At 52.7% G+C, this 21,632-nt stretch overlaps 1 protein-coding gene across 1 annotated transcript in view; it reads left to right on the top strand.

Annotated features, from left to right (window-relative positions):
* Positions 1-18,516, top strand: part of ANGPT4 (angiopoietin 4) — a 38,785-nt gene extending 20,269 nt beyond the window's left edge. Inside the window, exons 3-9 of the mRNA XM_060078349.1 lie at positions 945-1,066; positions 3,598-3,830; positions 7,535-7,650; positions 10,297-10,398; positions 12,077-12,243; positions 17,297-17,427; positions 18,356-18,516. Of these exons, the coding sequence (XP_059934332.1) occupies positions 945-1,066; positions 3,598-3,830; positions 7,535-7,650; positions 10,297-10,398; positions 12,077-12,243; positions 17,297-17,427; positions 18,356-18,516 (1,032 nt within the window). The remainder of the gene's footprint in view (positions 1-944; positions 1,067-3,597; positions 3,831-7,534; positions 7,651-10,296; positions 10,399-12,076; positions 12,244-17,296; positions 17,428-18,355) is intronic.
* The last annotated feature ends 3,116 nt before the right edge of the window (positions 18,517-21,632 follow it).

Here is a 21,632-nt window from a genome sequence, read left to right as displayed (position 1 = left end):
GGTTCTAGTTTACAGCAGTAAATAAAACAGGCGTGGACCCTTACCCCCGTGAAGCTTCCTTTCTAACGAGCACCAAGAAAACAAACAGGATAAATAACATATGTGTGTGAGATGGTGGTAGCACTAGGGAGAAAGTAGCGTGGACGAGATCAGTGGGGAGTGTGTGCCGGGAGTGGCGGGAGGGGCGCGTTGCAAGTTTAGACAGTACGGCCAGGAAGGCACCACTGGGAGGGTAGGATTGGAGCCAGGCTTACTGGGAGAACCTTCCCGACAGGGAGAACAGTATATGCAAAGGCCCAGGGGTGGAATGGTGCTGGCAAGCTCCAGGAGCGTCAGGGAGGCTGGTATGGCTGGAGGGACCCAGGGAGACTGGTGGGCATGGGGGCAGATGGCATCACAGGGCTTTGCAGACCACTGCCGTGTGAGGTGGGAGCCACAGGGAGATTTTGAGCATAGGGGCTGCTTTTTAAGTCTGCCTCAGACTACCGAGCAGCCAAGGGCTGCAGGGAGCAAGGGTAGGAGCAGCGAGCCCTGTGAGTAGGCTGGCCCGGGTACAGCGGGAGATGGAGGCGGGGGCCTGAGTGGGGGCGGGGAAGTGCAGGGAAGCGGTCAGGTACCCATTTGGAAGGTGGAGCTGATGGGACCTTCTGATGGATGAGATATGGGGGGGTGGGTCAAGGGTGACTCCTGCTGGGGTCCGAGCAGCAGGAGGAATGGAACTGCCATGCAGTGATGGGGAAGAGGAAATTTAAGAAGCAGATCATAAGCTCAGTTAGGGTCTGTGAGTGAGTGAGTGAGTGAGGAAATACTGAGAGGGTGGAAATAGGTCAGCAAGTTTCTGGAATGGCAGGGCCCAAGGTCAGGTGTGTGGCAGTTGGTAGGGCTCCTGCAGAGCTTACATGGGCCCCCACCTCCCCCCACCCCACCCCACTCGCCGGGGACAGGTTCTGAACCAGACATCGAGAATGGAGATCCAGCTTCTGGAGACCTCACTGTCCACCAACAAGCTGGAGAAGCAGCTGCTGCTGCAGGGCCACGAGCTCCACCGGCTTCAGGGCCACAACAGGTGGGCACTGGCACCCTGGCACTGGACAGGGACAAGGGCTGGGACCTGGGCTGAGGGCCAGGGCCAGCTGGGGCCCAAGTGGGCTTGAGACCGAGGGTGAGCACCAGAACCAGCCAGGGCTGGGCTCGGGCCGGGGTCGAGGTTGGAAGTTGGACTTGGGCTAGTGCCTGGGCTGGGGGATGGGGCCAGAGCTAGGGGCCTGGACTAAGACTGGAGTGAGGGGACACTTGGGGGACTAGGGCTGGAGCTAAAGCTGGGACGTGACCAGGGCTGGGGGAAAGACTGAAACCAGGGCTGGGGATCAGACTGAAGCCGAAAGTGAATGTGGACCCTGGGGCTGGCGGCCAGGCAGGCATGGGGCCTGGCTACCCCGTCCTGGGTGGAACAGGGGACAGGCATTTTCCTGGGGCTCAAGACGCACTGATTCTTTCTCTGTTCTTTCTGTCTCTCCCTCTCTCTCTCCCTCTCTCTCTTTTTCTTTCCTTCTTTTCTTTCTTCCTTTATTTATTTCATGAATTTTAACAGCTTTATTGAACTACCATTTACATACCATACAATTCACCCTGTACATTTTAATTTGATTTACTTATTTGTAAATACATAAATCTGATCTCATCTACCAACTCTCCTTCCCAGAAGCAACCACAGTGACCAGTTTCTTTTCTGCATTAGCAGACAGTCTCTGCATTTATAAGCAAAGACACACAAGGGGAACACCCTTTAAATTACAAAGAAAGAAAGAGTCCTGGGGTACAGATAAGGCAGAGACATGGACATCTGAAGCTGATTTCATCTTGGTTTCGAGCTGAGTAGAGAAAACACTGCCAAGGTCAGGCTGCTGGAGGAGGCACCGAAGCAGCCACAGGCCTGTGTACAGGGCGAGATGTTACTGTTGCTCACGTGCTGGGTCAAGATAAGGCATAAGGATCCTCCAGCTCCCTGTGATCTGGGGACCGTTAATGATAGTTTGTGCACCTTCTTATTCTTACTCTCCACCCTGAGGGGGGAAGGGCTGGGACACTATCAATCACTCTGAATTGAATTACCAAGTGCCTAGAGACCAGTGAAGATGGAGGATATCATCCATAAGCTCTTGGCCCATGGAGACAGCTAAAATTCTAGAATCCAGTGTGCCCAAATTCTCTCTTTTCCTGAGACATAATTTGGGGTCCAGGGAAAATTCCTCCTGCCCTGGCTGGACTCATTTTCTTAGTCTGGAGAATGGGTTGGCATAGCCTCATGTATAGGAAAACATCTCCCTCCTACCCCTATCCCTCAGCCACCCGCCCACCCACAGCAGAGGCAAATATGTATGCACGGTCCCTTTTTAAACCCAAGTGAAGCAGACTACTCCTTGGCACATTGGATTTTTGTCTCGTTTTTTCAGTTGTCCTAGAGATGGTTCCATAACTGCATGACACGCTTGCCCGTTCTTTCCTCCAGCTGCATAATGTTCCACTGTATGGCTGTCCCCACATTTGTTTCCCAGTCCCCAATTAATGGGTATTGAGGTCATTCCAGTCTTTTACGATTCCAACCAGTGATGCTATGAATAACATTCCCATATCTTATTGCACACACATGTGAGTAAATCTGTAGGATAAAATGCCAAAAGTGCAAGAGCTGAGTCAAAAGCTTCTTTCTGTTTTAAGACTCTTTTTTTAAAACTCATTACAAACATGCCTCATGCTTATTAGACAATCTTACTTATCAGACAATAGAGACCTGTGCAAAATGAAAGGGAAGGTCAGTCCCCTCCACCCACCCTCTCCTCTCCACCCCCATCTGCTCAAACCTGCTCTGCGGAAGTAACAGCACTTAGTGGATTTTCTTTCACATTCGCTAGAAACACAGGGGTCACTATGTCCTTCCACGTGTCCATCCACGCCTTTTCCTATAAGCTCCCCAGTATCCCTCTACATTTACATTCATACCTTTTTCTTTCTCTTTTAAGTTCGTACATGTGGGGTTAGACCAGAGGTACTGATGCGCCAGGGCGCCCACTCCAAGTCCCCGGCATCTTTCCAATTCTGAGCAAATGCTCTCAGCCTCCTTCCTCTTCACCGCTCCAGAACATTTCCAGGGACACCAGAACAGAACAGACTCAGCCAGTCCTGGCTGTTGGCATTTTGGCTGTTTTGTTTTTCCCTATTACAACCCATCCTCCAAAGGGCATTCACGCCCATGCTCCCTGGAGGTTATCTCTGGTGAGTGGACAGCTAGGTCAAAGGGCACGCATATTTGGGATTTGATAATGGCTACCAGGTTGCTGCTGTGTCCCTCCCACCCCACCTCTTTTCCCTACTGGACTCCAATCCATTTTACTCCAAGGCCAGGTCTCTCTTTCCTCCCCTCCTCACTCTGTGCTCTCTGTGGGCGTGGACCTCCGCGCTGTGTAACCCTGGGCGGGACGCTACCGCTCTGAGCCTCAGTGCGGGTCTGAGCCTCACCCCGGGGCCCAGGGGAAAGCCCGCGGGTGTGCCTGCAAGGTGGGGACGGCGGGTTCACGCCTGTGCGCCCCCGCCCCGCAGCGCGCTGGAGACGCGGGTGCAGGCCCTGGAGACGCAGCAGCAGGCGGAGCTGGCCAGCCTCCGCGGCGAGAAGGAGCGGCTGCGGCGCCTGCTGGGCCGCCAGAGCGGCGCCCTCGCCGGCCTTGAGCGCAGCCTGCGCGCCGCCAGCAGCAACTCCAGCCTCCTGCAGCGCCAGCAGAGCCAGCTGCTGGAGTCGGTGCAGCGCCTGGTGCGCGTCGTGGCCCAGAGCCCGGGTGAGCAAAGTGGGCCCCCCAGGTGCGGGAGGAGGGGAGGAGAGGGGTGGGAGACCCCGCTTACCCTCCCGGTTCACGCCAGTCCTGGAAGCTACCTCGGGAAAGACCACCCCCCGCCCCCACCTGTGAAACAGAAATAACACCAAACAGTAGTAATAATGGTGACGACAACAGTCCTAAGAGGAACCAATCCAGACTCTTTCCCCGACTCCATGTGTGACCTTGACCGTACCCCTGTCCCTCTCTAGACCTTCGTTTCCCCATGCGTTTAATGGAGGCGATGATAATAAGGAGGATACCACCAGCCCAGATGGAGGAGTCCGGGGTCCACGATCCACCCTCCATCCTCACTTGCTTGGGCTTGCCCCGCTCCCCAGGCCTCAGTTTCCCTATCTGCAGAATGGAGAGGTTGGACTCAATGCCTCCCAAGGACTTCTCTCACCCTAATGCCCCCAGCCCCTAAGCCCAAGAGGGCCAAACAGAAGTGGGCAGCCACCTGTGGCCCAGGCTTCTGAGAAAGGAGGACAATGGCCGGCCCCGCTCCCCAGCCCTCACTTCTAACGGGACCGACTTCAATCACTCATTTCCAGCTTCAGTCACTCAGTCAACAAGCACTTACTGAGCCAGACCCGGTGCTGGGTGCTGCGGATACAGCTGTGAACAGCAGAGTTCCACAACCGTCTCATGCAAAAGATGCCCAACCCCTGTCTGTGGGTCTCTGAGGGAAGGAGGAGGAAATACATATTTGTTAAGTGCCTACTATGTGCTAGATGCCCTGCTAGCAGTGTTCCCGAAGTTTCCAGTGGTTAAGAATCCACCTGCCCATGCAGGGGACATGGATTCGATCCCTGGTCCTCCGGGAAGGTCCCACATGCCGCGGGGCAACTAAGCCCGTGCTGCAACCACTGAAGCCCACATGCCTAGAGCCCGTGCTCCACAGTAAGAGAAGCCACCGCAATGAGAAGCCCACGCACCACAAGGAAGAGTAGCCCCCGCTCGCCACAACTAGAGAAAGCCCGCACGCAGCAACGAAGACCCAATGCAGCCAAAAAAAAAAAAAAAGCAATAGTGATGGATTCCAGACACTATGGCTGGCAGCGATTTAGAGACAGAGGATGGTACCATGGCTCATCTAAGTTGGGCAGGCCCCACCAGATAGGGGTGTGAGGCCTGAGGTAGCCACAGGCAAGAGAGGTGAACACCTTCCAAACCATGAGATTAGGAGTGACCCAAACCCATCAATGGCTTGTGCATAGAGCCGTAGCAATGAGGCTGCCTAAATTAATCCTGTAGCTCAGCCAAAGGCATGGGGCCTGGGCCCAACACTTCTCCCCACAGGCTCACCGCTAACCCAGTCTCCAGCTGTGGCCCAACGTCTGCTCACCAGCCTGGGTGAGAGGTTGTATAGGGGACTTTGCCTCAGGCACCCTTTGACCAAACGCCTGTCCTGCCCCACTGTCACCAGGGAGAGGCACTATGGGTTGTTTCTCCCTACTGTGTAGATGGAGAAACTGGAGGAATATTAGTCACCAGGTGTAGAACAGAAGATTGGATGGAGACGGGCACAGGACCCAGGCATCCATGAAGGCCAGCAGGAAGCCTGAACCCCCTCTCTGCACAGCTTTGTCCTAGGCAGGTGGAGGCTGGCAAGGGGTGGAGAACTCAGGGCATTCAGAAGGTTAGAAGGACGGGGACACAGGTGGAAAGACCTAACCCACGCATGGTATCAGAAGCAGCATTCGTTAACGAGGTCTGTTTGTCCAGCCTTGTATGGGCTCAGTGGTGGAGACCCAAGGGGAGGTGGGTAGTAGGAAAGGTACTGACTCTCCAGTCAAATGGACCAGAGTTCAAGCTCTGGCTCCTTCACTTACTAGCACTGGCACTTTGCACAGGTCATTTAACATCTCAGAGCCTTGATTTTCCTCACCTATAAAATAGGAATAATAATAGCTCCTATCTCTCAGAGTTCTGGCACAGAGCATCAGATGAGTTCATACACATGAAGGGGCTGAGCATGGTGCCTAGGGCCAAAAGGGGGTGAAGCTGATTAAGTACAAAGATTAAGGGGGGGTCCAGGCTGAGGCCAAACTATGTTGCATGTCAATACTGGTCCATCCTTCCTCTTATGCTCCCTGAAAATACTTTTCCTGGCCCCAGACTGCCCCTGACAGTACCTGGCTAAGAAACCCTACAATGCATGGTGGGTATTTCACTTTTATTGCTATGATTGTCGTTAAGGCTATTGTTGTTGACTAAGGAAAACAATAGTGGACAGACCCTGAGAAGAGTGGCTGGAAATCTGAGGCCAGCTCCTAGCTCTGCCCTTGCCTAGCTGGGAAAGTTGGGCCTGTCCCAGCTCACCTCTAGGCCAGCAACCTACCAGGCTTGGCTAGACTCCAGTTCCCCAGGGACCAGGGGGCTGGCAGATGGGGCCGTGGAGACCCTGCCCAGGGAATGTTTGTGCACAGACTGGGATGGATTTGGGGCCTTTGTCCCTTCATCTGTGATCTGGGAATAACAGCCTCATTTCAACAGGGCCTCAGCTCCAGAACCCAGGATCCAGGTTCAAGAATGAGGCCAAAACAGGAAGTCCCACCCCTTGGTAGCTCCCTGGTTCCTCACTGGTCAGGATACCTATCCATCTGGAACTTTGGCCCTATCCTTGGATACCCACCTACCCAAAGATTGGTTTCTGGTGGAATCATAGCCCAAACCTCTAATTGGATCCCAAAAAAAGGAGCCAGAGAGGGTGTTTGAAACCTCTGTAGTCTATTTACCAACAGTCACTTTTTTCAGGTTAAGCCTGGAGGCCTCCAGGGCCCTGGTGGGATTTGGCCATTAAATTAATATTCTCCCTTGAGGCCAGAGGTCAGCTCCCAGGGAGGGCATAATGAGGGGGACCCACCTAAGAGCTGCAGGGATATCCAGCTAGTAGAGTGGGCTGTGGAGGGGACCCTGGGTCTCTTACCCGAGGGAGCTCCAAGGACAAATCCCCCATAAGACCTGGAGAGAGGGAAAGCCCTGCCCAGCCCCTCCCACCCGACCCAGCTGTGTGCCCTTGAGCCAGTTACCTCACTTTGGGGCCTCAGTTTCCTGGTCTGTGAAATGCGGAAGTACCTCAGTGGAGTTCAAGACCCAATTACCTGTCCTGGAAGACTCTAGCAGCCTCATCTCTGGCCTTCCTGCTTTAAGTCTCATCCCCTCCAATCTCTGCTCTATCCTCTGGCCAGAGGGCTCTTCTTCTGCACAGTCTGGGCTCCTCGGCCTGGCATTCAAGGCTGAAATCTCAGCCTCATCTCTCCTTCCTTAATGATGCTCTCTGATCCATCAAAGAGCCAGAGCTCCCTCTGGCCTTAGCTCTGGATCTGGGTGTGAGTCATCTCCTCTTTGTGGCCTCAGCCAAATTCTCCTCACCACACCCCGATCCCTGCACACACAGGACTGTTCCCGCCTTGGAGCCCGTGCATATGCTGTTCCCTCTGCCTGAGACCCTCGCCCCTTCTCCACCTGGGTGGCCTCTGCTCCTCATCCAGGTGCCAGCTCACTGTCAGCTCCTCTACGAAACCTTCCAGGGTCCGATACATCTCCCTCTCCCCAACGCCTCCCAGCCCAGAACCTGGCACAGAGCAGACGGGAGTGCCCACCTGACCCCTTCCCTCTCTCCTTAGCTCACTTCCAATTGTTTTTACCTTGTCCCATTGCAGCCTCCATGAGGGCAGCTGAGCAGGTGTTCCAGGACTGTGCAGAGATCCAGCGCTCCGGAGCCAATGCCAGTGGCATCTACACCATCCATGTGGCCAATGTGACAGAGCCCAGAAAGGTTAGGGGGCTCCCTGAGGCCTGAGGCTATCAGAGGGTGCTGAGCCAAAGGACTCTCAGACAACCCTCCACCCCACCCCGCCCTGCCCCCACCAACATCACGTCCAGGCCTTGTCCAACATCTGAGATTCCAGAGAAGGTGGGGGTGACCCTACCCTCTGGAGCCCCCACACATTCAGGGGTCAGATCATGCGGTTAAAGCAGAAGTTCCCAAAGTTGGCCATGCATCCTTCTCCAGCATGTTTTCCTGGGATGCTTTTAAGTTGGAATAGCAATAAATGGTTCTGTGTTGGTTCAGATAATGCTAGCTGATACAGCAAACAAACCTGCAAGAAATTCAGTTCCAGGGGCTTAACACAAAGAAGTTTATTTCTAATTTACTTACAGTCCAGCTGAAGGCAGGTGTGGGAGCTTGCTTTATGTGGGAAATTAGAGACCGGGGCTGACGGAAGCTCCACCATCTTCAGTGAGTGGCTCCCAAGGTTACCCAGAACTTTGAGGTCCAGTTAGCAGATGTGTTGGGGGAGGGCAGTCAAGGGAAAATGTGGATGTCAGGAGAGAGGGTTTGGGGGCCAGGCCCAGAAGTGGAAGAGTTTGGGGAACAACTAGCCAGTCTTCCCACTTCATATTCCCTTTTCAGTTTTCTTTCAACCCTGCTGAATATATCAAAGAGAATGGCTCAGATTATCTTTAACAGTTCTCACACACCTGCTAAATCCCCCTTTCAACAAAGAGAGATCAGGCGCTCAATCTCTAGCTAGAATTCTGTAACACTATTTTGTTTTCATTATATATATATTTACAATTATCTGAATAAAGGCAAGTGTTACTAATTTTCCCTCTATGGTACTAATAAGATTTCCTTTTAAGATGCATTTAGTCTGAGTATTTATTTAAGTAAAAAAAAAAAAAAAAGACCATTTTTTTAACATCTTTATTGGAGTATAATTGCTTTACAATGGTGTGTTAGTTTCTGCTGTATAACAAAGTGAATCAGCTATACATATACATATGTCCCCATATCTCCTCTCTCTTGCTTCTCCCTCCCACCTCCCTATCCCACCCCCCTAGGTGGTCACAAAGCACGGAGCTGATCTCCCGGGTGCTTTGCGGCTGCTTCCCACTAGCTAGCTATTTTACATTTGGTAGTGTGTATTTGTCCATGCCACTCTCTCACTTCGTCCCAGCTTACCCTTCCCCCTCCCCGTGTCCTCAAGTCCGCTCTCTATGAAAGATACCATTTTTAAAGTAAATACTTTATATGAAATTAGTTCAGCTATGGTGGAATTTGGTGGAATTTGGGAAGGTGTGAATAACTAAAATTTGGGAACACTTATAGAGAGGGAAGAGCTGGCCTGGGAGGCAAGAGATCTGGGCTCAAACCTCAGCTTTACTTTTGACTCATTTGCCTTGAGCAAGTCCCTTCCCTTCTCTGGGCCTCAGTTTCCCTTCCTGCAACCTCTGCTACCCTCACAACAGATGCCACTGGCTTCTCTCCCTGAGCAGACCTTCACCATCTCAGAGCCTCTACTCCTGCTGCTCCCTCCACTGGAAACACTATTCCCACTCATCTCTGTCTGGCAGGCACATCATCATCCAAAGCCTTGTTCCAATGCCACCTCCCCTGGGAAGCTTTCCAGGATTGCCCCGTGACTCCTTCTTGGGAACTCTCTTTGTAGCTGCCCAAATGTTCCTATTCAATAGTCTGCCAGCCTTACTAGACCTAGCCCTATCAGTCTGCTAGCCTCCTCCAGACCAAGCCAGCCCTGGGGGTTAATTTATCTTTGATTTGTCTCTGATTCACCTAGTACAGGGGCAGGCACCAAGTGTTTCCTCATCAAACATTGAAATGTACTGAGCTGGCTGGAAAAAATAATATGTGAACAAAAGTTAAACTGAAAGATGTGATTGTGGTGGATGGTAAGTTCTTTGAAAGAAAGAATCATTCTTTCTTATCCATATTGGCATTCCCCATGCCTTGAATGGAACCTGGCACCTAGTAAGTGCTCAGAAAACATTTGTCTGCTGAATGTAATAACATTTCCTTTTTTTTTTTTTTTTTTTTTTTTGTATTTTGGCCATGCCACCCGACATCCAGGATGGTTCCCCAACCAGGGATCGAACCTGGGCTTCCATAATGAAAGCACAGGATCCTAACCATTAGGCCACCAGGGAACCCCTGTAATAACATTTCCTGAGTCTACACCATGTGCCAAGCACTTTACACCTCTTGGCATTTAATTCTTACAGCAACCCTGCAATAATAGCGAGGCCTCCATTTACTGAGTTCCTAGTATGTTATGTGCCAGGCTCTGTTCTTTTGATGGATGACAAATCTCATTTAATTTTCACAACAATCCCAGTGTGCAGATGAGAAACTGAGGCACAAAAAGGTTAAGGTATTAACATCCTCATTTTACAACTGAGGAAAAGAAGGCTCCAAGAGGACATCACTTGCCCACCATTTTAGAAAAATGAAGACAACGGGTGGGGGATTTGGACCTGGATCCTTGGGATGCCCTTGACCACCAAGCTCACCTGTTGCTCTGTGAGGTTCTGTCAGCCAAATCACCCTCAGGCTGGCCCAGACCTGGCTTCTGGCTGCCTCCTGGGCCTTCCAACTTCCCACCTCCCCAATTTCCTCCAGGTGTTCTGTGACATGGAGGCCAGTGGAGGTGGGTGGACCCTCATCCAGCGCCGTGAGAATGGCAGCATGAATTTCCAACGGAACTGGAAGGATTACAAACAGGTAACATTTCTGCCCTGGGGAGGAGCTTGTCAGCCCTAAAACCTGGGGCAGGAAGTGGATTGTGGGCAGGGGTCTGGTTTGCCCCCAACCCTTCTCAGAAAAAAAATCAGCCTACCTAAACCAACTGCCTTCAAACAGATTTGGCCAGTGCAAATACGCTATCAGGGACTCCATCACCCGAAACTGAACCCTCTTTTTGCAAGTCCTGACATATATCCTAAGAATGAAAGTTTAAGTTTTATTTTGTTTTAATTTTTGGAAAAGATAATACATATACCTTGCTAAAAATGTTTAAAGAATACAAAAAAGGGAACAGAAAAAAGTGACCTCTGCTGCTCACCCCTGGCTGCATTGCTTAAATGAATGTCTTTGTCTTAGCACACACACATGACTACATCTGCAGGAGAGATTTTTTAAATTCAGAATTGCTGGCTTAAAGACCCCATGCATTTTACAAGACAAGGAATAGTGCCTGATTGTCTTCCAATTTTTTAATTAAATTTTGGATAAAGGACTTTTGGCAAGCTGACTTAAAAGCTCTTAAAGTTTTTAAGAGCAAAAGAAATAGAAAAAGATACACAGAAATACAACAATACTATTTCTTGTGTGTCTGCTTGCTGTGCATTTGATAAATACTTTTTAAAAAGTACCAAATTAATCTATGAGTGTTCTTGAACCAATTGGGTTTTAAAGAATCATTCAAGGGCTTCCCTGGTGGCGCAGTGGTTGAGAGTCTGCCTGCCGATGCGGGGGACACAGGTTCGTGCCCCGGTCCGGGAGGATCCCACATGCCGCGGAGCAGCTGGGCCCGTGAGCCATGGCCGCTGAGCCTGCGCGTCCGGAGCCTGTGCTCCACAAAGGGAGAGGCCACAACAGTGAGAGGCCCGCGTACCGCAAAAAAAAAAAAAAAAAAAAAAAAAGAATCATTCAAATGGCAAAGAGAACTAGGGTGCTCAGAAGCAGAAATACACAAAAGACTGCTGAATATTAACCATTAGGCTAATAAGTGGTACAGCATGACTAAAATGGGGAGTGGGGCTTAGGTGTGCCCTGTCCTCGGTGCTGAATTATTGTTCTGGCCAAGGGCATTGGTCACGTGTCACTCTGGGACACTGGTGACTCCCAGTGCTCTTAGCTTTACATTCCTATGTTAATGAAATATTGCAGTGGCTGCTATGTCACTGAACAATGTTTGCTCTACCACTTATGCAGCTGATTTAAGTTTTTAATTTTTTAATTGAGATGTAATATTCATGCAGCTAAGTGCACCAACCTTAAGTGTAAGACTCAGTGAATTTTCACATATGTATTCACCCATGTGACCACCATTCAAAGCTAGATATACAACACTTCCAGCACCCCAGAAACCCTCCTTGTGTCCCCTCCAAGTCAAGACTCCCCTAAAGGTAGTAGCTATTCTGACTTCTACCACCACAGACTTCTTTTTTGCCTGTTCTTGAACTTCAAAGATTTCAATTATGATTCATGTGATTTCAATTATTTTTAACAGGCTTTTACATTCACAAAAGTCTTAGTCTTTTTGCTCTAGGAGTTGGGGAGCTCCTAGCAAAGTGGTTTTGGGTAAGTGTCCCCAGAGCTCAGCCCAGCCCAGCTCCTTAACCAGAGGCATAGCCTTCCTCCTCGGCATGCAGCCTACCCGCATTCTCCTCTTCCCCAGGGCTTTGGCAACCCAGCCGGGGAGCACTGGTTAGGTAACGAGGTGGTGCACCAGCTCACCAGCAGGGCAGCATACTCTCTGCGTGTGGAGCTGCAAGATTGGGAAGGCAACGAGGCCTACGCCCAGTATGAGCATTTCCAGCTGGGCAGCGAGGGGCAGCTGTACAGGTGGGCTTGGGGCCCAGGCTTGTGGGTGGGCTGGGAGTCCTGGGCTAGTGGCTACAGAGTATGCACCCACGGTCAGTCCCTGGGCGTCTCCAGTTCCTGCCATCTGTCCCCCATTTGGGCACACGTCATGGGATCTGGAGGCGGCTGGTTAGCACTCATCACATCCTGGCCACTGGGTGAGGTGGAGAGAATGTTGCTGACACTGCCATACCAGGAACAGGAAGTGGCCTTCCAAGGTCAGTCACCCCGAGGCAATCATTTTACAGAGGCCCAGAAGTGGGGAGGTGACTTTCCCAGCCTGTCCTATGCTGTGGGGTGAGGTGGAAATTCCAGGCTGGGAATCAGAGGAACTGGGCTCATTCTGGCTCTGCTCCAGCTCAGTGTGTGAACTCAGGCAAGTCGAGTGGGCTTCCCTGTACCTCTGCTTCTTAACCACAGGATGGGCTTAAAGATGAGCACATTATAAAATCATCAAGGCCTCTCACCCCTCCCTCAGCCTGGTTCTTGGCTCTGTTCAGGACAAGGAATGAACATTTCTTGAGCACCTATTATGTTCCAGGCACATGACTCCATTTAATCCTCCCCACAGCCTTCTGAGGTAAGCATTGCTGTAGCTGCTTTAGCGATGTGGAAACGCTTCAGTCCCCTGCCCAAAGTTAAAAAACAGGTAGGGCCTGGTTTTGAACTCAGTTTTGCTGCCAAAACTCATGGTGTTTCTCCTACCTAACGTTACGTCTCTCAGAAACTCAAGGATCTTAAAGATAAGCTATCTTGGAACCAGGACAGAATTGAATTCATAGACTCATGCTCTAGGGCCGCAAAGGACCTCACATGTCATCTGGTTCTTCACATGACGCTAGAACCTCCTCACAGCCACACTCATCATCCAGCCATGCTGGAATGCCTTCACTGATGGGAAGGTCACTTCCTCCCAAAGAATCTCTGATGACTCTCTGTCCGCCTGCATTGTATGCCTAATTCCACCTCTGAGGGCTTCTCGGTGATGTGCCCCCAACCCCTCTATTAAATGCCACTGGTTCCTCCAGCTAGCTGGTTCTGACATCCCTTCTATGGGACCCAACCCAGTCTGATAATGTTCCTCCTTAAAGTGCAATGTCTAGAGCTGAATGAAACATCCCCGGCTCTGGGCTAGGCGGGGCTCAGCTGGATGCCTCCAACTCCTTAAGCTGACCAGGGAGTAGCCACAACGCCCTGCTGACTCCTCTTTAAGCCACTGGCCACCGAAGCCAAGGCTTACATCCTGACTTTATCCCTATCTCCCTGAGCGACCCTGAGCAAGTTCCTTCACCTTCTCATCTGCAAAATGGGTGCCATAGGTGTACCTACTTCATTGAAAGTGTTGTGAAGCTTGAATGAGATACTACACATAGAGCATTAATGCTGGCCCTTAGTATATGTTCAGCAAATAATATTATAACATTATATTATAATATTATAATTACTGTCCCCAAGCCAGCCCTTCACACACTTGGCTGGACTGCTCTGTGCGAGTTCACTGCTGTTCCCATCTCCAGTGCCTGGGACATGGTAAGTGCGTAACAGGAAGCTGGGGGAGCCTCCCTTTCCTACACAAGTAACAGTGAAACCTCATCTCCATGACCCAATTCTTGGGCAGCAGCTTCTGTGGCCCTAAGTCCAGTATCTGCCATTTTTCTCGGGGAAGAAACATCGGGAAAAGTATCTGATTGTGCTAAATAACATGACCCTGGAGCCAGATTGCCTGGGTATGAACCCTGACTCTATCACTTGTTGGATTCATGACCTTAGACAAGTTACTTACCCCTCTGCGCCTCAGCCTCCTCATCTGTAAAATATAGTATCTATGTCATAATTGAGATAATCTGCAGAAAACGCATAACATGTGGTAAATGTTACATAAACATTAGAGATATACAAACAATATATTCAAAGGCAGAAATATAATATTTCTGCCTCTATGTATATCTCAATTATTTATGTCCATTTATACAAACATATACATGTATGTTACATTTGGAACCCCTTGCTGTGCTCTCCTCTGTGAATTTGATGCGCTGCCTCTGGCTTTTTATCTGAGGCATGGAGAGCTCCCTGCCCATGGTTCCAGACTGCTATGCTCAGGTTTCAAAGGGCCCACATCTATGTGACCCTTTGCAGAGCCCTAAATAATAATGATGATATATTGAACACCTGCCCTGTGCCAGGCATGGGCTGGCTCTGGTCATTTGTGGAAGAATCAGACCTGAGCTCTACCCCTCAAAGTTGTTCACAGTCCCGTGTGTCGTGTGTGTCTGAGGGTGAGTGTCTCCACAAGCAAACCCACACCCCCAAGAAGACAGGAGCTGCCTAAGGGGAAAGCACAGGGGCATAGAGATGCTTGTGCTATCGGGGAGGGCTCCCTGGAGGAGGTGGTACCTATGAAGAGTAGGCATTCTCCAGACAGAGAGAGGATAGAAAGGGCTCCCCAAGCAGCAGGGAGATTCTGAAAAGAAGGCAGAAAGAAGAGTTGACATGCAGCTGGCCACAGAAACCCCAAACCCGAGCAAGGCTCTGTCAAGGGCTCCGGGGATCATAAGGAATAGGCCCTGCTCATTCAGGAAAAGCTTGGAAGATCCTGGAAAACACATAGGGACCTGGAAACTGCCAGAGAAGGGCTAAGGGGAGAGTGACAGAAACAGGTGCTGTCCCTGGGTCCCCACCGTACAGAGTCAGCTGCCTGGTGAGGTGGGGTGGATCCCCCTAGGGAAGCCTAGAGGTGGCGAAACCTGGGCAGTCAGAAGCTGGGGCATGGGCATCGGGGTGGAAGGGGCACCCTTATTTGTCAGACACAATAATGGGAACCCTCTGGAGCCCGGCTGGGGTGCATGCATAGCCTGCAGAGAAGTGGCCCACGGAGCGGGATGGGGGAGGCACAAACAAGACACAGGCACACACTGACACCAGGCACAGGCCTCCCAGAGGTGCCCACACACCCAGACCTGGCAACAAGCACAAGATACACACAGAGATATACAGGGACATGCACAGACACACATGCACATGTGGAGGGGCTCACCACACCCCTGGGGTACACACTTGAACCTTCAGGGCAAAGACTCACACAAGTGCCATAGCTACACAAACAAGCACAGACACACACCCAGGCATGTGTGCAAACATGCCTCAGAGAAGCCCTCTCAGGTAAACACGCACACAATCTCAGGCACAAAGACATATTCCAGAGCACACACTCAGACCCACCATAAAGACTGCTGCACAAACTTAAACGCACACATAAACACGCAGGCACAGAGACTTGTATCCGGATGCTCACGACCTCAGACACAGACTCACGCACCTCCTGTGTCTCACTTGGGGGTGTCCAAGGACTCGTGTGTATGTTTGTGTTCCCCAGACCTGAGCCATGATTATGTCCAAAGTGCATCTGAGCAATGGGTCAAGTGGGGCTTCCCGGCTCAAGACTTGAGGGTCCCTTAGAGATCACAGGTCCCCCTTCTGGCTCCCAGAGAGGAGGGGAAGGGAAGCTGAGGACTTGGGGCCAGTGCTGCTGCAGTGACCCCATGAGATCATTCGGCTTTGTCCAGCACTGATTCCACACAGCCCCAGACTAAAGGTGACCCCAAACTTTAGCCTGGCCTTGAACGGACATGACTGAGCCCTCAAATGGAGCCCTCAATGGCCACAAGGAGAAGCTGGGACCATATGAGCAGGTGGGCCGGCCAGCCTGTCCCCACCCCAGGGAGCCCCTGGCCAGGTAGGCCTCTTGGCGGGGGATTTGCAACACCACTCATGCAAGCCCAGGGTGGCATATTTAAGGGTACAGTTAAGGTTTCACGACTGGCCACCCTGAGCCAGCCCTGCCCTCACCACAGACAGAGAACACAGGTGGTACGTGCAGGGACTGAGGTGGCCTCATGCCCAGGCCCCACATTCCCTCTGGATCCCAATGGGGGCATGTCGCAGGTCCTGCCCTGGGGAACCAGGGCATCCCTGAGCTGCCCTGGCTGCACCCCTAGAACCTTCTATTGCTCCCAGACTGGCTCCCGCCTCAGCTGCCAGTGCAGCCCCTGCCCTGCTACAAGCCCCCAACGCTCTCTCCCGCCAGGCTCAGTGGAAGCCTGTGCCAGCCACGCACACAGGCTGGGAACACAGGGACAGGACGGGACGAATCAACAAGCACCGAACGTGCCAGGCACTTACCGTGTGCTAGTGCTGCCCTGCACCTGTCACACGCTGAGGTCACCCCATCACAATGACGGTTAATATACTATCGTGACCGTTTTAACAGATGAAGAAACTGAAGCTGACAGGTGAGGCAATCTGCCCAAGGCCACACGGCTGACGAGCGGCACAGCTGGGATTTGAATCCAGGCATTTTACTCCCAGAACTTGTGGTCATAATCACCACACAGGCCTGGATGTGCCCGCCAGGGCTTCATAGCCTGACCAAGAAATAGAAACCCTCCCCAGCTGGCTGCAGGAGTGGGGGTGCCTCAGGGCCCTGATCCACGTGGGCTGGTGTGGTCAAGGAAGGCTTCCCGGAGGGCGTGGGTGGGTGTGAGGAGGTGTGACAGGGCTGGGGTTGCCAGATGGTCAGCTGGGAAGGTAATGAGCACAGCTCCCAAGTCAGGCCAAATGGGGCTGGGATCTGTCTCTCACCCTCACTCGTTCTGAGATCTCAGGCAGGCTCCTGTGGCTCTTGGGAGCTCTGTTTCCTCTTCTGTAAAATGGGAATACTAAGGTATTTTGAGGATTAAATGAGAATGAATTAACCCATGTAAAGTGCTTTAAACAATGCCTGGCACGTAGTAGATGTTCAAGAAAATGTTAGCCATGGTCCTCATTATTATATTGTCATGATCATTCTCACAACTGGCCAAGACTCAGGTTCAGCAAGCTGAGGGAGGCCTGGCACGCGGTGGGGGCTCTGTCCCTGCAGGCAGCAGACAGGGAGGGGAGATGCCTCAGCACAACCGGAGGGGAACCCCTTCCGCAACCACCCCCAACCTGACTCTGGGCCCCTCTCCCATCACCACCTCCGGGTGGCCTCCAGGCTTTCTCTGAGTGGGTACAGCGGCTCGGCGGGGCGCCAGAGCAGCCTGGTCCTGCAGGGCACCAACTTCAGCACCCGCGACGCAGACAACGACAACTGCCTCTGCAAGTGCGCCCAGATGCTGTCCGGAGGTGGGTGCAGGGCGGGGTGAAGCCCCACCTCCCCACAGGCACACCTGGCTGAATACCCCCATCCCCTCCCCACTTGGGTCCTTGTGCAGCCAGGTGCCATCAAGAAGTGGGTGCAGGTCAGGGGCTCGCTCACCCACGGGCTGGCCTGGCTGTGCCTCAACCTTCCCCCCGACAGGGTCCTTGAGGTCCCCTCCAAGGTCTCACCTCCTCCTAAAGCTGGCATCACCAGTTCTCCTCTGAGACCCCTGAGAAGCACTGAGAGCGGGGCCCAGGGTGCACCCTAGGCGGGTACAATGCCTAATCTGCCCCAACCCCAGGCCTGAGACTTCCTCCCCAACCCTCCTCCCGGGCCGAGCAGGATCCGGAGGTGGGAGACCTGGGTGGAGGGCAGAGAGGCGGCTGCCCACCAGCTCTGGCTTAGGCAGTGTTTTCTGCAGGGAGAGACATCAGAGACAGAATGGGAAGGACAGAGATCAGAGGAGGCCTCCAGAGACACAGAGACAGGGACAGATGGAGACGAGAGAGACATCAGGATGGACAGGCAGAGTGCTGGGCACAGAGCTGCACGGGGACAGAGGGAAGTACAGAGGGAGAGACGGAGAGAGAAACGCAGACCACAGAAAGACAGATGGACAGAGTGTGTGAAAGACAGAGAGACCCAGAAAGGTAGGGTAAGGGAGAGCAAAGAGAGACAGCGAGAGACACAGAGAGACATGAGTGCACTGCCTCTGGAGGCCCCATACTGAGCAGCGGGTCTGGGAGCCTCCCTCCCCCACCAGCCAATGCCCATTCCCACCCAGCCCCGTCTCCAGCGAGCTGGCTTCCCAGGGGAGCCACCAGCCCTGATTCATCGTTGGGGTAGGGGGCTGCCCTCACCCCACTGGCTGGGCCCCCACCTCCCCAAAGCCTCTAACTCCCCCTCCACCAGGATGGTGGTTTGACGCCTGCGGCCTCTCAAACCTCAATGGCATCTACTACCCGGCCCGCCACCACGTGCGCAAGCTCAACGGCATCCGCTGGCACTACTTCCAAGGCCCCAGCTACTCACTGCGTTCTACTCGCATGATGGTGCGTCCCACAGACGTCTAAGGAGAAACCACGCCTGGAGGCTGATCCTGCAGGAGGACCTGGATGCGGTATCCTCTGAACGAGCTGGACCCAAACACAGGACACCATGCCAGGACCTTGTCCTGGACACCCTGGGTCCCCTGAGCCAGCCCTCCTTACCCCAGGAGTCCAGAAGAGTCACCTCCCTCCCTTTGTCCCTCAAGTTGTGAAATGGTGGGTGTTTGGGGGTTCCTGCCTCTGCATTGTCCCTACTTCCTCTTCTCTCCTGCCTCCTGCAGGGCCCTCCGGCCAGCTTGAGGGTCGCAGTACCCTGGATGAGCTGAGAACAGATTTAACTGGGCTCCTCAAAGGAATACACGACGAATGGTGGGATGTGAGGCAGGTGGGAAGGTATTTACAGGCAGGAAACTGCCCAGATGGAGGCCCAGAGTCTGTCCCTAGGTTGTTGGGAAGGCCATCTCTTGTTCCAAGCTTTCTCAGCCTTGAGATGTCCTTGAACTTTCTGTTCAGGACTGAAGGAGCTGCATCCACCCTATAACGGGAGTTATTTCCCACCCACATTGTCCACCACTCCTAGGCCCCAGCATCTAAAGCTCAGACGTGGTTTCTCAGGGGCTCCAGGAGATCTAAGAGGGATTCCTTTACCCCTTGAATGTCCTAGAATATATTCCAGAGAGAATAACTAGGACTCCCCTCTAAAAGTACCTGTGGTCAAGTGAGGGAGGGAAACACCAGGTTAAGTCAACGTGAACAGGCATTCTTAGCTGCAGGCCTTGTCAGAGCCATTCGTGTGGTCATGTGCTTAGTGACTGCCCAGGAAAGGGCTAGAGTAGGCAGCTTTCCCCAAATTTATTTATTTGAAAATGGGCCCTGATTATCCCAGAGCATCTCTCAGGGCTGTGGATACCCTTGGAAAAAGCTGGTCCTCGTATGTCATGAGCTGAAACCCCAGGTCACTATCCCCACCCCCAGCTGCTTTCACCATTTCTAGCTACGAGGGCCACAGTGACATTCTCAGCCTCTAAAAACAACTGGAAGGAGCCTTTGGGTTAAAACAGATACACCGTTGCTGAAGAAGGGTCTAGAACTAAGTTTCCTGTCTGTGCTCCAAGGCTTCTCTGTCCGTAGGAAGCCAGATCTCTGTCTGGGGGCTGCCCTCAGCACTCCCTGTGACCCCAGCTCATACCAGCTCAAGATCAGGGGTTCTTGGGGCCCACTCTGCCTCGAACAAGACACCAATCGCTGGGTCCAGATCCCTCCTGCCTCCAAGCCAGAGCCCCTAGCCTCCTCTTGCCTTGTCCAACAGTGGTGCTGCAGCTAGGGGTCCATGGAGACTGGGCCTTTGCTGAGTCTGGGAGACCACGGGCTCCTCATGAACTTCTATCAGAGAGGGGCCACAGCCACTCTGCCACCCACTCCCATTACTGTGTCCCCCTCCTCAGACCTGATGAGGCCACCAAAGTCCTGTCATTCTCAGCCAACACCCGGGCCCAGCCCACAACCGACCTGCCCTACCTCCAGGTTGCACCTCTGTCTTCAGAAGGTTTTCTCCTGGATGAGGCTGCACGGTGGAAATGGGGCACCTTCATCCCACTGGGCTCTGCCCCGCCCCTGAGAGCCACCTCGGCCAATCCACTGATCAAACCCAGCACAGGGCTTCCCTGGTGGCGCAGTGGTTGAGAGTCCGCCTGCCGATGCAGGGGACACGTGTTCGTGCCCCGGTCCGGGAGGATCACACATGCCGCGGAGCGGCTGGGCCCGTGAGCCATGGCCGCTGAGCCTGCGCGTCCGGAGCCTGTGCTCCGCAGTGGGAGGGGCCACAACAGTGAGAGGCCCGCGTACCGCAAAAAAAAAAAAAAAACAAAAAAAACCCCAGGGAAACTAAAGGCTGTGGTTGCTAATGGTGACTTCAGGCAGGAGGGAAAAGTACTTAGGGGCAGGTGGCTGCCCAGAAGGCTGACACAGCCCTATCCAGCATTTGCTCGGCAAGCCTTTATTTAGTGTCTACGGTGTGCAGTGTGGTGTTGTTGGCAGGACTTAGGAGTCAGACAGCCCTGCTCCAGCTCTTGAACTTGAAGCCAGTGGCTCAGCCTCTCAAGGCCTCAATCATCTGGTCTGTGAAATGGGGATGGTGATATTCCCTCCTTGCTGTGCTGGGGCAGGAGGAAATGAGACCTTGTATTGCAACTTCTTAACAGAGCCTCTGGCATGAAACAGGTGCCTAATAAATGTTAGTTCCCAAAGAGGTGAATGGGGTGGAGAAATCGGCCCCCTAGTGCATGCCACCCCTTCTTCTGGACCCAGGGAAGGTAAGCATTTTATTTTTGTATCTACAGCATTTATTTTTGTGCTACAAGTGTATAGGCAATGCTGTGTGCCCCAGGAACAGACCTCCTCTGGGTGGGGTGAAGGCCCAAATCCCTGTCTGCACGCCAGTTTGTCTAAGAAGACCAAGAAGCCGACTTGGGCAACCCTCACACATCTGTTCTTTAAAATATTCATCCTGCCTTCTTACTTTCCTTCCTTCTCTGTGCCAGGATCTCAAGTGCGAGGGAGAGAAACCTTATCCTGAGGAATGGATTGACTCACAGGGAGCCTAGGGATGGATTCAAATGTGGTTAGATCCAGATGCTCTAGTGATGTCCCTCCCCACCTCTCAGGCCTGCCATCCACCATGCTGACCTCATTCTCAGTCAGATTCTCTCCTGAAAGATGGCTCCAGCAGCCCCAGGCTTGTGTCCTGCCTGCTTAGCATCCTTCAGTCAGAAAGCTCCCCTGTCCCAGGGGTTCCAGCAAAGGCAGGATTCTTTCCAGCCAGAACTGGTCCTGTGTCCATCCCTGTGCTTATCACTGTGATTCTGGTTGACCAGGCCTGGGTCACACTATCATGCCTGGAACCAGGGGGTGGAGTTAGTTCCCTCCAAGTCATGTGGACGGGCCGTGGGGAAACTGAGGAGCCACTTTAGGAAGCAGGGATGCTGGGCAGCCAAGAACAGAGGTTCACTTTTTCCATCTCTCAGACTCCCATCTCTCTCATCTCCATCTCTGCCCCTTCTCCTAGCCTCCCTGCCCCTCAGGCTCCAGCTAATCCCTGGTTTGCCCCAGACTATCAAGGACACTGCTGTGTTCTGCCCAGA

This window comes from Mesoplodon densirostris, chromosome 16 (genome assembly GCF_025265405.1).
Source record: "Mesoplodon densirostris isolate mMesDen1 chromosome 16, mMesDen1 primary haplotype, whole genome shotgun sequence".
NCBI classification, from domain to species: Eukaryota; Metazoa; Chordata; class Mammalia; order Artiodactyla; family Ziphiidae; genus Mesoplodon; species Mesoplodon densirostris.
This window is presented reverse-complemented; position numbering and strand designations above follow the sequence as displayed.